The 16,768-nt window shown below is 34.0% G+C and overlaps 1 protein-coding gene across 2 annotated transcripts in view; it reads left to right on the top strand.

Moving 5' to 3' along the window:
• COL11A1 (collagen type XI alpha 1 chain) overlaps window positions 1–12,100 on the top strand; it is a 224,562-nt gene extending 212,462 nt beyond the window's left edge. For both annotated transcript variants that reach the window (XM_042998029.1, XM_042998028.1), the window contains 8 exons: window positions 472–525; window positions 627–662; window positions 755–808; window positions 2,606–2,855; window positions 5,602–5,714; window positions 7,110–7,178; window positions 9,265–9,498; window positions 10,720–12,100. In XM_042998029.1, coding sequence (XP_042853963.1) covers window positions 472–525; window positions 627–662; window positions 755–808; window positions 2,606–2,855; window positions 5,602–5,714; window positions 7,110–7,178; window positions 9,265–9,498; window positions 10,720–10,866 — 957 coding nt within the window. In that variant the 3' untranslated portion in view covers window positions 10,867–12,100. The remainder of the gene's footprint in view (window positions 1–471; window positions 526–626; window positions 663–754; window positions 809–2,605; window positions 2,856–5,601; window positions 5,715–7,109; window positions 7,179–9,264; window positions 9,499–10,719) is intronic.
• The last annotated feature ends 4,668 nt before the right edge of the window (window positions 12,101–16,768 follow it).

The raw sequence follows: 16,768 nt of genomic DNA, 5'->3' as shown, positions 1-16,768 counted from the left end.
AAAGATATAAATTATTTTCCTGCTCCTTTCCAAACACACACACGCACACACACCTGTGCACATTCCATTAAACGTGACCAGCAGGGTGATTTAGAGCATCTTTAACCTCTTTAAGTCAATGGTGTTTTCAAAAAGAAATTTATTTAACCTTAAAGTAATAATTTAAAAATATGTCAAGTTGGAAATCATAAAGATTACAGTTCAATAGTTAATTACACAGCAATTTATTGAATCCCCAAAACATACAAATCATTATTCTGAAGGCTACATAAGTATAAATATAGAGACATTGAAGCAAACAGGAAAAAAATACAGATTGTCTTACAAAAGTTATTTCTTAGGTTCACAATGGAAAATTTCAGGTTATTCTTATATACTTTTGCATAATCTAAGTTTTCAGTGTATGTTGTCCTGCAATATAGAGAGTAGCATAGCTGAGGAAAACTCTAATTTGGATGATTCTCTTTACAGGGGATTCCAGGTCCTGCTGGTCCCATAGGTCCCCCTGGTCCTCCAGGCTTACCCGTAAGTGCGAGACAAAAGAATTTTGTAAAGGAAACTTACACCAAAAGAGTCATGATTTCTCCAGATTTTTATCTGTACTTTTGCCTTTGCATTTTGTCTAGGGTCCTCAAGGTCCAAAGGGTACCAAAGGCTCTACTGTAAGTACTTCTCCCTTTGGACTTTGATTGTTCAGTGAAGCCTAGTCAAATGCCTTGTTCTCTGTTTATCTTGTTCCTTTTGTTCCTAACAGGGACCTGCTGGCCAGAAGGGCGACAGTGGTCTTCCAGGGCCTCCTGGGCCCCCGGTAAGTGCATGGGAACAAAAGTGATGTTTAGGTCTGTTCATCAGACTGCCGGTGATTTCTCCAAATTTGTAAGAAGGACAAAAAAAGACATTCTGTCAAAGTGGTGATTTTTCTAGGAAACAGCAACTCCATTAATTACATAATCAGATCCACATGCCAAGGCGTGTCTTTTAATTGATGCGTTAACTGTATATTATGATAATCTTGTTTGTATTTATTTTGCACAAAAATTATATACTTTTTAATGTCATGTTTTTATGAAAGCAACTGACTATAGGCCATAAAAATACATACATACATATACATACACATATATGTGTGTGTGTGTGTGTGTGTGTGTGTGTGTGTATCTGACCACACTAGGAATAAAGACAAAAGTTCAGATATTTTGCATTTTTTTCCCTACTGTATATAATGATCATAAAAGCAATAATAATTTCTAACATTTATTAATGCTGACATTTTCCAGGCTCCATATAACTACTAAGTGATAGATCCATGTGAAAAAACATTAGTCTCCTCTCTTGAGTTTGTTTCCAAACTATATGTGTATTAGTTTGCTAGGGCTGCCATGAGAGGCACCACAAATGGGGGCTTAAATAATAGAAACGTATTCTCTAACAAATTCTAGAGGCCACAAATCTTAGATCAGAGTGTGGGCAGAATTAGGTCCTTCTAAGGGCTGTGGAGGAAGGTCTATTCCATGGCCCTGTCCTTGGCTCATAGATAGCTGTCTTCTCCTATTTTTTCCCTTCAAATTCTATCTATGTGTGTCTCTGCACCCAAATTTCCTCCTTTTACAGGGACACCAGTCATATTGGATGGTTTCCCATTGGTGGATACCCCCCCAATGCCCTTACATTTACTTAACTAATTATATCTACAGTGACCCCATTTCAAAATAAGATCTTATTCTAAGTACTGAGGCTGATAGCTTCTACCTATGAATTTTGTGGGACACAATCATAACAACATGGATGTAACTATTTGGTATAGTTCTACTTTTACACATATGCAAATTCAAATATGTCTGCATTTATTTTTTTTTTAATTTATACAGTTTTAAGTTATATTTGAAGCAAATTAATGTGTATTTTTAGAAGTTTAATGTTTCATAATATAAATTATTATCAAGCACAATAGACAACTCATTAGTTAGGTTAAGAACCTTAAAATGGTATTTTAATCTTCAGAGACTAAAATCTAGTTGTGGAGACAGGACATGTAAATAAGGACTAATTAATAAATAAGAAAGTTACATACAATATATCCACACAAAACTGGGTTACACTACTTATATAGAGAAAGGTCCAGGGGTGGTTAGGCAGTTCAGTCACTTAAGCATCTGACTTAGGTCATGATTTAACAGTTCATGACTTCGAGCTCTGTGTCAGGATCTGCACAGTGCAGAGACTGCTTGAGATCCTGTCTCTCCCTCTCCTTCTGCTTCTCCTGTTTGTGCTGTCTCTGTCTCTCTAGGAAGAAAGGAAAGGGAAAGGGAAGGGAAGGAAAAAGAAAGGAAAAGAAAAGAAAAGAAGTTCCAGAAATCATCTGATTTGTGTGTCTACCTCAGTATCTCCACTAGATTCTTTTTAAAAGAACTTAACACAGTTTCTATATAAATATTTATAACATGTGTATGTATATGTAGTAACAATTAGAGAAAATATTGAAAGTAGGGAAAACATTGAAAAGCTAAATCAACTATAATTTCTCATAATAATGACCTCATCAGTAATAATTATGCAGAATATTTTACCTTAGGAAGCAGTTACACGCACATTATCTCTTTCACAGGGTCCACCTGGAGAAGTCATTCAGCCTTTACCAATCTTGTCACCCAAAAAAACAAGAAGACATGCCGAAAACATGCAAGCAGATGCAGGTGAAAATATTCTTGACTACTCAGATGGAATGGAGGAAATATTTGGTTCCCTCAACTCCCTGAAACAAGACATCGAACATATGAAGTTTCCCATGGGTACGCAGACTAACCCAGCTCGAACGTGCAAAGACCTGCAACTCAGCCATCCTGACTTCCCAGATGGTATGTTAATAATACATGTCACAGCAAAGGGACTGAGCCTCTAAGTTATGAAGGTGCATGGTCAGCCCATTACTTCTAGTTAAATGTTTGATATAGACTCTAAATAAACTAAATGATTATTAATTCCAGTCTTGTAAACAGAAAAAGTCCTTTATACTGTGTAATTCAAGAACTGCTTCAGAAAATCCTTACCTGCTTACATAAGGTTTCATTAAATTATGACAAGATCATTTTGGGACAATTATAGAACACAAATGCATTTTTCCCCGTAATAACTATCATAGAATGGGTTTTATGTGTGCACACATGTGTACACATTAGTATGTATTTATATCCTGTAACCGAACTTATTTTACCTTGATATGAAGTTAACATGATTAATAGCATAACTGAATCATATTTTACCTATCAGTTTAATAATAATTTGGTGAACAGAATATTTAAGACTTAGCATAGTAGCTTGGGGCAAAAATTTATGTCATTGATCCACAAATAATCAGAACTGTGAGCAATTCATTTGTAATAATAATCAGGATAATTTATTATACCTATTGTTTAACATAAACCTTATCATACCCTTCCTGAGAAGCAAACAGTTTCAAGTATCATGAGTTAGTTAATAAACTCACACAATTACTAAACTAACAAGGGGCAGATATTTATGTGATCTTAAATCTCCCACTTTATATGGAAATATTTTGTCACTCTTTTTACTCTTGGGGCAATATTATTTTGCACTATCAATCATATAAGAATGTTATAACTGAGATATAAATAAGTCGGTACAGAGAGAAAAGTTTAATGTGATTTAGAAACAGCCACCACCATAAAGGAAAATGTCATCAAATCTTCCTATCTTAATCAAGCATAGCCTGTTAAAACTAAAACACAGGTAGCTATTAAGGACTCCATTCAAACTAATGTCCAAGGTCTTCAAATTTATAATATGTTTATTTGGAAAAGATATGTTTAGTTCAATAGTAATTCAGTAATTTTAAAGAGAATGACTCAGACTTCTGCTCTTGCTGAGACAATCATACATAACTGAAGTTCAAATGTAAAAGATTACAACACAAATAAAAAAATATGATTAATTAGAACCTGAGCAGTCAAGAAAAATTTTTGTGAATTTGGGAATGGAAAGCTCATTGTGGGCCACAGCTCCCCGTGGTTTCCATATAATGACCAGCGTTATTAATTCCTTAATGGGTTAATTAATTGCCATTAAATATTAATTAACTGACTTAGCAGTGCCAGGCACTGTTCTTCAGGCAGAGATTTGTAGACACACAGAAGAAATAATGCCCTTGAGCTACTATTATCAAATGAAGGAGACAGGAAAAGTGTAAGTATTAACAATAGCATATTATGACAGATACTGTGGGAAAAAATGAGTATTTAGGTAAGGTAAGGATGATCCATTTTGTGTAAAGGATGTTAATATTTGAAGAGGTGACATTTCAGCTGAAACCTTAAAGAGGTAGCCAGTCATGCAAAGAATCAAAAGGTTATTTCAGGCAGAGGATATGGGTCATTTGATAGGTTTAAAGAGGACAAGATCTTGGTGCCTTCAAGGAACTGAAAGGTCTCTATGGCTAAAAAATAGTGAGGAAAGTGAAAAATGACTTGAAGTAATTTGGAAGGAAGCAAGGTGAAATCAAAGGAAGCTAGTTAAAGAGCTGTTGGTTTAATCTAGGAAAGAAATTAATGGTGACTTGATTTAGGGATTTGACAGTAAAAATAGGAGAGGAATAAATTAGAGGTACACTGGACATGGTTTCCAGAGTATACTGAATTTACTGAACAGACGTATCTTAGTAATTAAGCTATTATTATGTTATCTGAAGGAAATTTAATGACAATATTAACCGAATAAATCAAGAGAAAAAATGCTTACCACAGAATTCAAAATTATAGGGGCACGTGGGTGACTCAGTCAGTTAAGCGTCTGACTTCAGCTCAGGTCATGATCTCGCAGTTCATGAGTTTGAGCCCTATGTCAGGCTCTGTGCTGACAGCTCAGATCCCGGAACCTGCTTTGGATTCTGTGTTTATTATTTTTGAGATAGAGAGAAACAGAGAGACAGAGTGCAAGCAGGGGAGAAGCATAAAGAGGAAGACAGAATCTGAAGCAGGCTCTGAGCTGTCAGCACAGAGCCCAATGAGGGGCTCAAATCCAAGAACCATGAGATCATGACCTAAGCCAAAGTCAGATGCTCAACTGACTGAACCACCTAGACACCCCCAAAAATTTTTTTTAAAGTAATGCAAGAAATGATTCTTAAGGCTAAGTAGATTCCACCATCTCCATTGTTACAAATGAATAAACCAAGGAAAAATATAATGATTATTATACTCAGATTACTTAAGTAGTAAATAATACATATAGGATTTAGGGTTAAGTTTCTCTGATTCCAAATGCATGTAATTTATTATAGTGGATAATTAAATGTTAATATTTGAGGAGGTGACATTTAAGCTGAAACCTAAAAGTAACAGGCAGGCTAGAAATAACAGAGTGTTCCAGGCGAAGTACATGGGCAAAGCTTTGATGCAGACAAGACAAAGGGTCACTCTTTAACTATCTGAACTCCTATCCCAATTTGACCAAAAACATAAAAGGGATTCTTGTGGGAAAATATCCATCAATATTAATTTTTTTATTCTTCTAATAAAATGTGTATACCATGCAATCAATTTTTTATTTAAATGTATTTTAACATGACATATTTTTCCCTACTTCTAGGTGAATACTGGATTGATCCCAACCAAGGTTGCTCAGGAGATTCCTTCAAAGTTTACTGTAATTTCACGTCTGGTGGCGAGACTTGCATTTATCCAGACAAAAAATCTGAGGGAGTAAGTACCAGTCTGTTTTGGTGGTGATTGTTGACAGTTCCTGCCATGTTTTTGCAATATTGAACTAAACAGGAAAATTATACTGTCATATTTTCATTTATCTGCTTTTCTTACAGGGTAATTAGAGCATTTCATTTGCATAAACATGAATAAGACACCAAAGTGATGCACAGAGTTAACAAATACTTCTCTCCTTTATTTTTTTTACCCAGATGTATTCTTTATGCACCTGCTTGTGCTCTAAAATTCTATGGTTTTCCATGACACAGCACAGCTGATGCTTAAATTTTAGTGCATGTATAGTACTCTTCATTCCAATGACACGACAGAACTCACAGCTGTATATGATGTTCAGAATACACAATTTATAATCGTTTACATAAGAATATTGTCTACATTTGCATACTTTTTAAATGTTTTGTCTCTTCAAACAGATTTCTGGATTTTCACCTAGCAGTATCAATATATTTGAGCTAAAGGCAAATTACTAATATAGGGAAAGGCTTTTCACTAGCATAATTGTATTCTTCAAACAGTTTCTGGTGGTAAATGTTGCCTTTATTTGTATTCTTTTAATAAATCACATTCTTAGTAAATGGTGTGGGCATACAGAGGCACAGAACCTCCTTAGGGCAAGACAAGTAGCTTTAAGTGTGGCTAATCTCTTTAGGAGGGAAGTTAAGTTCTCCAGTAAAGGTTGGGTAGTAGGAGCAGGAGACAAAGCAACTTCTGTTTCCCATCCAAACTTGGCAGCAAAGCATAATAAAAGTTCCTGTAGCTGCCAAAGAAATAAGGGAACGTGGAAATGCCTCTCTTTACACTGATAACTCAAATTCCCTGTAGTGAAGCCTTATATACTGTTACATTTTGCTGATCTTGCAAAGCAAAACAATAAATGCAGATCTATAAAGGGTTCTAAACATTCTTCCCAGCAGGAGATGATTACGCTTTTGCTTCCTGCAATGACTCTTCCATGCCACCCTTAGTTACTGGCTGAATACTTTCAGGATGCTTCCCTTGGCTATGAAATACTGATGGGATCTGTCTTGATGACTGATTCCGACTGGTATTGTGAGGGGTTCCTTTACAGGGGATTGCTTCTGAGTTCCACCTTTGTTCCCTACAGCCCTTAGTATGCCATCAGCAGGTTGTTCTCCACCCCCCCTTCTTCTTTTTGAGCAATTAAACAGGAAGAAAATGACTCAATCTTCACTAAGTGGGAAGTCACAGGATATATCTCAAATCATGCTGTTTATCTCATTTTCTGTAATTCAGGATAGACCATTTGAAAACTTCTTTGGCATCTTAGTCTTACAGAAAATTACTGATGCATACATAAACAATACTGTTCATAATTTTTACCTACTTTCTAATTTTCCTGTTCCTTTGCAACAGGTAAGAATATCATCGTGGCCAAAGGAGAAACCAGGAAGCTGGTTTAGTGAATTTAAGAGAGGAAAACTGGTATGTTATTACCTCAACATGAAATGGTTTATCTTAAACTTCATAAATGAAGCTCAAATTATATATCTTAGACCCTGACTGTGAAAGTCTGAGTTATACTATTTAGGATTCCATGTGTTCTCTGGTTTGCTCCTTCTATATCTCTTAGACCACAGTTGTATTTTAGAGAATTTTTCTAAATGTTTTCTATCAAAATACTTGGAAATATGCTAAATTCAATAAATATGATCAGATAAAGTATGCATTTCATTAAGTACCTGATAGACATCATAAAAATGAATTATGTTAGAAATATCAGGTATAGAGAATGTAATATGTGTTTAGTGTCTCAGACTCTATATCTTTTTTTCTGTTTGAAACCTACTTTATTTTTCTCTATTTCAGTAAAAACTTTTGGAAGGCGAAATGTTTTTTTTTTTTCTTCTGATCGTTACATTTAGAAATAAAATTCACTGACTGACCTGACCTTTTATTTGGATTATTGCACAAGTTTACTTAGATATTTTCATACCATTACCAGTTCACTATTAATAATTTTTACAGGTATTTTAAGATTAGATGCCAAAACTAAATTTATATTATAAAAGCTGTTTACAAATACATGTGTATTCAAAATAGTAATAAATGTATTTAAGTGAAAGTTTTTCACTTATCCCGATAATTATTCAACTGTTTAATGTTCTTTAAGAAGCTATTATTGATGACTATTTTATGGTTATTCATCTTATGCAAAACCTACACGTTAATTGACAACTTTAGTGAAGTTTTCCACTTGACATAATTCTTCAGTTCAGTCTTCAAGTTACATATTAAATATCCATGTGACATTCTTACCTGTGTAGAATTTAAAAATACATAACACAGAACTGTGTGTGTGGTGTTATTTTTTGTTGTTTTGGTTTGTTTACCTTACTGTTCATTTCCCAAGTTTTTTTTTTTCCTTCAACTGAACAAGGCTTCTCATTATCTGAGCTGTTAATCAGTAAGGATTAAGTAAATTCAACAAAAGAAGCAAGCCATAGATAATTACCTTTACATTAATCCATAGTCTAGGTAAATTTCCTACTCAATTTTTTAAAAATATCTATGTGCAGCTGACGCCAGTCTTTCAATTTTACCCAATAAAACCATTTATGAATTTAATAAAGGATTTTAATAATTTTTAGTTAAAACTACTTTCCTGCCCTAAATGTAAAATAAGTATTTACTGACTCACCATATATTCTTTTGCGTTGTCTTGGGCATTATGCTTGGTGCTGGTGACACAGTGATGAATACGTACATTGTCTAAGAACGAACAAACAGGCAGATCTGTGCTGGAAATAGAAGACAAACATCTTAGAAAACTATGGCGTCAAAAAATGCAGAAACATGTTTAAAACTTTGGGTCTAGTGGCTATACTATGAAATTTTTAAAGGAGTAGGTGAAATAAAAACACAAAAATAGGTAATTTTCCATTGCACTGAGATTCCTCAGTTCTAATTGTTTCACTATTTTGCAATTCTATAATTTAAAAATATACACAGAGGCGACTGGGTGTCAGTTAAGCCTCTGACTCTTGATCTCACCTCAGGTCATGATCTCACAGGTTCATGCTTGGAGCCCTGCTTCAGGTACTGTACTGACAGTGCAGAGTCCGCTTAGGATTCTCTCTCCCTCTCTCTCTGGCCCTCTCCCGCTCATGCATGTGCGCTCTCCATCTTTCTCAAATAAATAAACTTTAAAAAAATAAAACAAATAAATAAAAAGATACACAAACATAATGAAAGATCTTTTGGAAACAAAAGCTTTTCTTTTGGAAATTTTTAATGTTAGGAAAATGAAGCATTGAAATAAAGTGAATATTTTTCAAAGATAAGCAGTGCTCATAGTAACTCAGGTGGGAGTACAATAGTGATTTCATAGAATCCTGTCCCTGGGTCTTATGACCCTCCTTGCCCACTTTCATTCCCTAAGTGAAAATGGGACAGTTGATTCATCCACATGCTTCTGGGATCACAGTTCACTGTCGACAGTGATTTTATTCTTTTATAACATAAAAAAGTAAAAGAACCTATGTCTGTCTTTTTATTCTTTTATTCCCAGCTTTCCTATTTAGATGTTGAAGGAAATTCCATTAATATGGTGCAAATGACATTCCTGAAACTGCTGACTGCCTCTGCTCGGCAAAATTTCACCTACACCTGTCATCAGTCAGCAGCCTGGTATGATGTGTCATCAGGAAGTTATGACAAAGCACTGCGGTTCTTGGGATCCAATGATGAGGAGATGTCCTATGACAACAACCCTTTCATCAAAGCACTATATGATGGCTGTGCGGTGAGTATAATCACTTGCCTTCTTTCACAGGGTGAGAGGCTGTGTGCAACCATCTCAGCTTGGCCCTAAGTCAGGAGTCTCTCATGAAATGGATGTCTGTTGTTTTTAAGATCTGATGCTTAACACTGGCATATTGAAATATATTTAGAAGCCACTAATATTCACATACATACACACAAACTCTGAAAATTACATATAGGCACATATTTAAAAGCCATAACAGAAGGTAATCTTAGATCATATGCTATTTGTATGGAATTATTCCTGATATTTGAATACTATTATATCTAGTCATTCTTGAAATAAAAATAATAAAAAACTTTATTTCATTTGCTTCCTTCATCCATGATTCTAAAATGACAAAGGAATCAGCATTATACCATTTACACCATAGCTAATACTTACCCCTGTATTTTGTCCATAAGGGCTTGTCTGTTGGGACTGTGTTATGCCAGGTTAGGCAGTTACTATCATTTTTGTGATTTCTATCCTCTGGAACCATCCTTTTCACACAATGGGAGTTCCATTTAAGAAAATGATACAGAAAGCACACTAAAAAAACTTGGTTTAGCTGATGACTAAAGGGAGGTCACAATTATAAATAAATAGGTCCATGCCTTCAACAAAGTGAGTATGATACCCACAGATAAAAGAAAAGAAAGTATATTAAAAGTAGCAAGTGTTTGGATTTCCCAATAGTAGTGTACTGATAATCATTCATAAAATTAATATATAGCAGCAGAAATGCTTTGACTTTTGACCTTATGTACTATAATTTCTATAATGTATTTAAATTTTTCTTAAGAAACCTTGACATATATTTATGGACACACACACATGTATATATATGCATATATTGTATGATTATAATGGTAAGAATATATTCTTATGTAGGAGTCTAACCCAATACTAACATCAGTTTTCATATTAAACTGTATTTATCAATTCAGTAAGATTCTCTTCATCTATGCAGTGTATCCAAATATTATAGTTGAGTGGTAACAGCTAAATATTAAATGCAGCTGTCAACGTTCAAAATTTAAAACTACAAATGACATCAGTGATAACAAGAGTTAATTACAACATAGATAATGGCAAATCTGCTTCTTACTCTCTTCTTTCTTACCCTCCTGCCTCCATTCAGAGGCTAAGGAAAAAAAAGCATATATGTTAAAAGCATGAAATGATTGTATAAATTTTTCTTTCTGCTTAATTTTACAGTCCAGAAAAGGCTATGAAAAAACTGTGATTGAAATCAATACACCGAAAATTGATCAAGTACCTATCGTTGATGTAATGATCAATGACTTTGGTGATCAGAATCAGAAATTTGGATTTGAAGTTGGTCCTGTTTGTTTTCTTGGCTAAGATTAGGACAAAGAACATCTGAAATCAACAGAAAAAATATCTTGGTGCCACCAAGCCATTTTATGCCACATGCAAGTTTTGAATAAGGATGGTATAGAAAACAACTTGCTGAGTATATACGTACCGATTAGAAATCCCGATGCCCTTGTGGGGGCAGAATCACATGACAAAAGCTTCGAAAATCATAAAATATAAGATAGTGTGGCTGAGATGGAAACAGGCCTTATTCTTGATTCCCAATTTTCATCTCTCCCTTTCCTATTTGGATTTCTTTGGTGCTGTAGGAAAAAAAAAACAGAACAATATATATTCATAAAAGATATGGTGCTCATTCCCATCCATCAAGGATGTGCTAAAAGTATGTTTAATAAATTGTAATTATTTTATGTACAGTTCTATACTGTTATCTATGTGTCCATTTCCAAAACTTGCACGTGTCTCTGAATTCCATCTGACTCTAATTTTATGACAATTGCAGAACTATCATGGCAATAAATATATGTATTATGAAAAAATAAAGTTGAAATTTCTGATGACTCTAAGTCCCTTTCGTTGATTAAAAATAAAATGCCTTTGTATATATTGATGTTGAAGAGTTCAATTATTTGATGTCGCCAACAAATTTCTCATAGGGGCAAAAACCTAGAAGATTCTTGGAAGCACACTTGGATCAACTCTTCTCTACTGACAGTAACTTTGCTGAATTTCAGCCAAAAATACCATTGCATTTTAATGCTTTATTCAGTGCTACACCTCAACCTTCTTCTTTTCAGAGTCCAGAATTTCACAGGATACTTGTATATATGGAAAATAAGCAAGTTTATATTTTTGGACAGGAAAATATGTATAAGAAGCTATTTTAACAAAGCAATGCTTCCATCAATCAGATGTACAATTTTTTTACAACCTTATCTCATTGTTTCAGTGTGCTTCAATCATGCAGATTAATATTAAAAGATGGGAACTAAGCAATTATTTATGAATTTGTTCATTGTTATAATTTCTAATCAGTCAACTTCTTGAATTTGATTCCAAGCTGCATATTATAGTCTTCAGATATTATTTTCCTGCACCTATCCAACAATTACTATTCCTTTTCTTTCAAAATAATATACATTATTTGACCTGCCTAATTCCTAAATAACATATGGGTGGATTGTTACTAACAGTGCTTGTTTTAAAAGTCATACTTATTAAAACAATCAAAACCTTTTTTTTCCCCCACTAAGGTATTTTCTTCCAGGTAGCTTGATATAGCAATAAAATTTAAAAATTACAAATTGAACTTTGTATCTATTTTAAGTAATATATGTAAGACTTGAAAATAAATGTTTTATTTCTTATATGAAGTGTTAAATTAATTGATACCAGATTTCACTGGAACATTTTCAACTGATAATTTATCACAAAAGAGCATACCTGTAATATTGAAATTAAAACATGAACACTTGTCATTCAGAAATTCTTTTATTTTTGAAATCAAGTTTGTAAATGTCCTTTAAAGAAGGGAGATATGAATCGTATAAATAAACTCAAGTCTTGTCTACCTGGATTAGTCACTCTCTTTCTTAAATAGGTTCCAAATTACTCTCTCTTGCAGAAAAGGTTTTGATTCTGTTTCTTGACCGTACAGATTAGAATAGTTTTACACTTCTGGAAACAAATATTAACCTTCAGAGATCAAATGTTTAAAATTCTCCACATGTCAAAAATAAAAACACCCCATAGTAATACTCTGTTTACAAAATTAAGGTAGGTTATACTTAAAATTTCAGAAAGATATTTTTCATAATTAAACATTTTGCAAAGTCTCAAACATATGTTCATAATGTCAGCACTACAAATATTTCCAGATCTTTTGTTTGAAATACAGCCTCTAAATTATACACAAAATGTATAATATGTAATATGTAATGATGTTTATCAAGAGAAACTCTATACATCAGGCAATTTAATGAATATATGGCAATAGGAGAGAATATTTTGCATATTGACATGCATTGGGGAAGCTGCACTATTTGTCCATTTAAATGAAACAGGCTCAAATTTGGCACTCAGTAGAATTAATGAATAAATAACTGAATCCCCTATCCTTTTCTGTGCCTTGACATCTGGATATGGCCTTCCACATAGCGTTGGAGTTTTTTCTCTCCTTTATAGTCGATTTAATCTGAACAAAAAGAAATTCAGTGGAAGGGAAAAAGCATATAATATGACATTCTACTCTTGGCCCAAGTATGGATAAACTATGGAGAATAATATTCATCTTGGATGGAACCTGGCATGAGTGGATGCACATGAAATTTGGCATAACTCTTTAAAAATAAATACAAAATAACAAATACAAAAAAACATTACGGAAGTTACTATTTTGAATGAAAAAAGTATTGCAACAATTTATTAACTTAAAAAATGGACCCATACCAAAAGTATCACAAAATCCACATGGAAAAAAAAAATCAATGTTTTCATTAACTACTTTTGTAATACTTTTATTCTATGTCTTTATGTTTTGGCTTCAATCTCTGAACGCCTCTTCATATGAGAATTTTCTAATTTAATTTCCGATAGAAAGAATGTTTCTCTAACTTAAAAAATGACTTTTATTATCAATAGCTTAGAGCTATTTCTTTCCATTTCACATCTTGTTACTGGTAAGTATTTAAAAATTTTTAGGTTATTTTTTTTATTAAAAAATTTTTTTAATGTTTATTTTTGAGACAGAGAGAGAGTGGGGGAGGAGCAGAGAGAGTGAGTGAGAGACACAGAATCGGAAGCAGGCGACAGGAACTCAACTGTCAGCACAAACCCCAATGCAGGGCTCAAACTCACAAACTGCAAGCTCATGACCCGAGCCAAAGTTAGATACTCACCTGACTATCTACCTAGGTAGCCACCTAGGGTGCCCTTAGGTTTTTTTTTTTAATTTAAGAAAATCTCTATACATTTATTTCATATGTGCACTACAAATCTGTGAGAATTTTCCACAAGCTAGCTTCTGATTCTGCACATTTTATACCTTGTTTTCTCTCCACTACCAATAGATTTCAGGCTCTGGGCACCATAAGATACATGCATGCCATGAAAACTCTGTCCTCACACTTTTTGTTACAACACAGTAGGTGATAGGATTATTCCAGAAAGCCATTCCTATACCAGGATTACTGGCATTAACTATACATGAATATTAACCGAAAGCTGTATAATTATACCCCAACCATGTAAACCTATTCAATAAGCTCTAAATAAATGAATCTCTAATTGAATTTCCTCCTTCCTGGCTTCTTCCTTACCACCCAACACAAGAAAAAAATGCCAAAGAGAAATTGGAGTGGAAAGACAATACTCCTAAGAGATCATAGTTAAAGAATACTACTTGGGCAAATCATACCAATTATAAGACCATGAGAACATATTTCTAGCCAATCTCTCAAGGGCTTAGATGGGGTCCATGAAAGAGAAAGATCCAGAAGCACAGTCCTCTGTATGCTGAGCAACTGTGAAATAAGTGAATTAATTAAGGGCCTAGCACACCATCAGCTAAATGGATTGTTGCTACTGCTCTAGATTTCCTACAGTTACTATCACCACCCTAGCGTAAGTTCCTTTCTAAAACATAACCATTAGCATATGCACTTACACTGCAGAACTTTCATAAAGATTTAATTTAAAAAATGTAAAAAAAAACATTATACAAATTGCATGATCGCAGAGGCCCAGATTGCCAAGTAGGATGCCATGAAATCCAAGCTTTTTACAAATGAGTCACAAAGGAAACAAAACAGGAGCAGCAGCATAAGCCTTGTAAAGACCCAGGAACTGCACATTCATCAGACACAGCTTCTCAAATCCTCTTTTACCACTATATGTTTTGCTCTCCAGAAGGATGAGTTTAGTAGGCTTTAGAGTCTCTCAAATTTTACCCATTTCTAATCTCGTATTGGTATAATGGTCATATAACTAATAATTCTTCATATACCTGCCGCCCAGAGATCCACAGATGGCAGGATTATTTACAATTGAAAACCTTGCAGAAGTATATCCTGCTAGAAGATTCCGGGTTCAGTAATTGGCACATAGCAAGTCTTCCAGATTTCTCATTTATTTTCTCTCTAGTAAATCCATGGTCTATATTTATAAGGAGATTGTTCAGTATCAAAACAGAGGTAGAAAAGAGCTACAGAACCACTGTTAACTCTTTCTTTCTAAAAATATAAGTTGAGATAACTTCAGAAATGTTTTGTGTTACAAAACCAGGACTTATTTTATAATTATCCGATGATGGCATTTCTACCTATAATACTATTTACAGGAAGTTGCACAAATATACTGAATACATTCCCATTTTTAAATGACCTATATATGTCTACAAAGAAATAAAGAAGTAGGCTTTTTTCCATAATGGACACATTTGGAAGATAAAAACCATATGTCCTAGTAGTAGATCTTATTCTAGTGACAACCAAGGGCACAAAGTAAGCTAAAGAGTCTACTACCTTAATTTGCCATCACTTAGGGTCTCTGGTATAAATAAAATGTTATTTTTTGGCTCACTGAGGGAAACACACAAAGAAATTTTCCCCTGAAGTGGCATACACTTCTATGTTCAACACTGGAAAGGCCAGACTGAATTAAATAAAATGAACAAGTCCCCTAAGAAAGAGACAGATTTACAGGTCCCCACATCAACATAGTAGAAAGGTCTGTGTAACCAATTCTTTGAAAATATGAGTTTTGGCATCTTATCTATTTCAGGAAAATGAAATTACTGAGTAACAGTTATCATAGCTAATATTCTGTAAGGTAAAATGTATTTTAAAAATCTTGGATGAAGAAATTGTGGTTTATCTACACAATGGAATACTACTTGGCAATGAGAAAGAATGAAATATGGTCTTTTGTAGCAATGTGGATGGAACTGGAGAGTGTTATGCCAAGTGAAATAAGTCATACAGAGGAAGACAGATACCATATGTTTTTACTCTTATGTGGATCCTGAGAAACTTAGCAGAAGAACATGGGGGAGGGGAAGGAAAAAAAAAAGCTGGAGAGGGAGGGAGCTAAAGCATAAGAGACTCTTAAAAACTGAGAATAAACTGAGGGTTGATGGGGGGTGGGAGGGAGGGGAGGATGGGTGATGGGCACTGAGGAGGGCACCTGTTGAGATGAGTACTGGGTGTTGTATGGAAACCAATTTGACAATTTCATGCTAATAAAAAAAAATCTTGAATTGTATTTTTATGTGAATAAAATTTATTAGCTATATAGAAAGAAGTACATGTTAGATAAATTATTACCTAGTTATTTCCACATAGCTATAGAGATTTTTCCATCACTACTGAGAAAAATGAGTGGAAAAAGAAAACCACTGATAACAACAACAAAAACCCTAAAGGTATTAAGTATTTAACTAAAAGTAGAAAATCAATATGACTAGGTAAGTTAATATTTTATTTTATATTTTTGGTGAAATAGTTGAAAGTCTCATCAGATTTTTTTTTCCCTCTGTGCAGGGGACTTCCCAACTTCCCAGACCCTGCCATCCATCACTCCTGGCCTTTCAACCCCCACTGCAGGAAGAGAGTGGGAGAGGGAAGGAGGAACATGACAAGGTAGGAGGGAGATAGCTAAGTACAGGTAAGGGGGTAAATTTTTTAAGTAGGTATTTTCTAAAGATACAGTCAAGTGGTTTTGAACCATGGAATACTGATACCAGAAATCTTGATAATCATCTAATTATTAATTGATCAATGAGCAAGTATATGATTTAGCACCATGATGAGGCTAGGTTTCTACCATCAACTTTACAAAAGAATTATGTCATAATGGGTCTACACTGTATCCTCATTTACAGTTTAATAAAAGAAATAAAACACCACATCTAAAATAACAGTTTATTATC

Source organism: Panthera tigris, chromosome C1 (assembly GCF_018350195.1).
Source record: "Panthera tigris isolate Pti1 chromosome C1, P.tigris_Pti1_mat1.1, whole genome shotgun sequence".
Taxonomy (NCBI): Eukaryota; Metazoa; Chordata; class Mammalia; order Carnivora; family Felidae; genus Panthera; species Panthera tigris.
The sequence above is the reverse complement of the archived record's forward strand: the minus strand, read 5'-3'. Positions and strand labels throughout refer to the sequence as shown.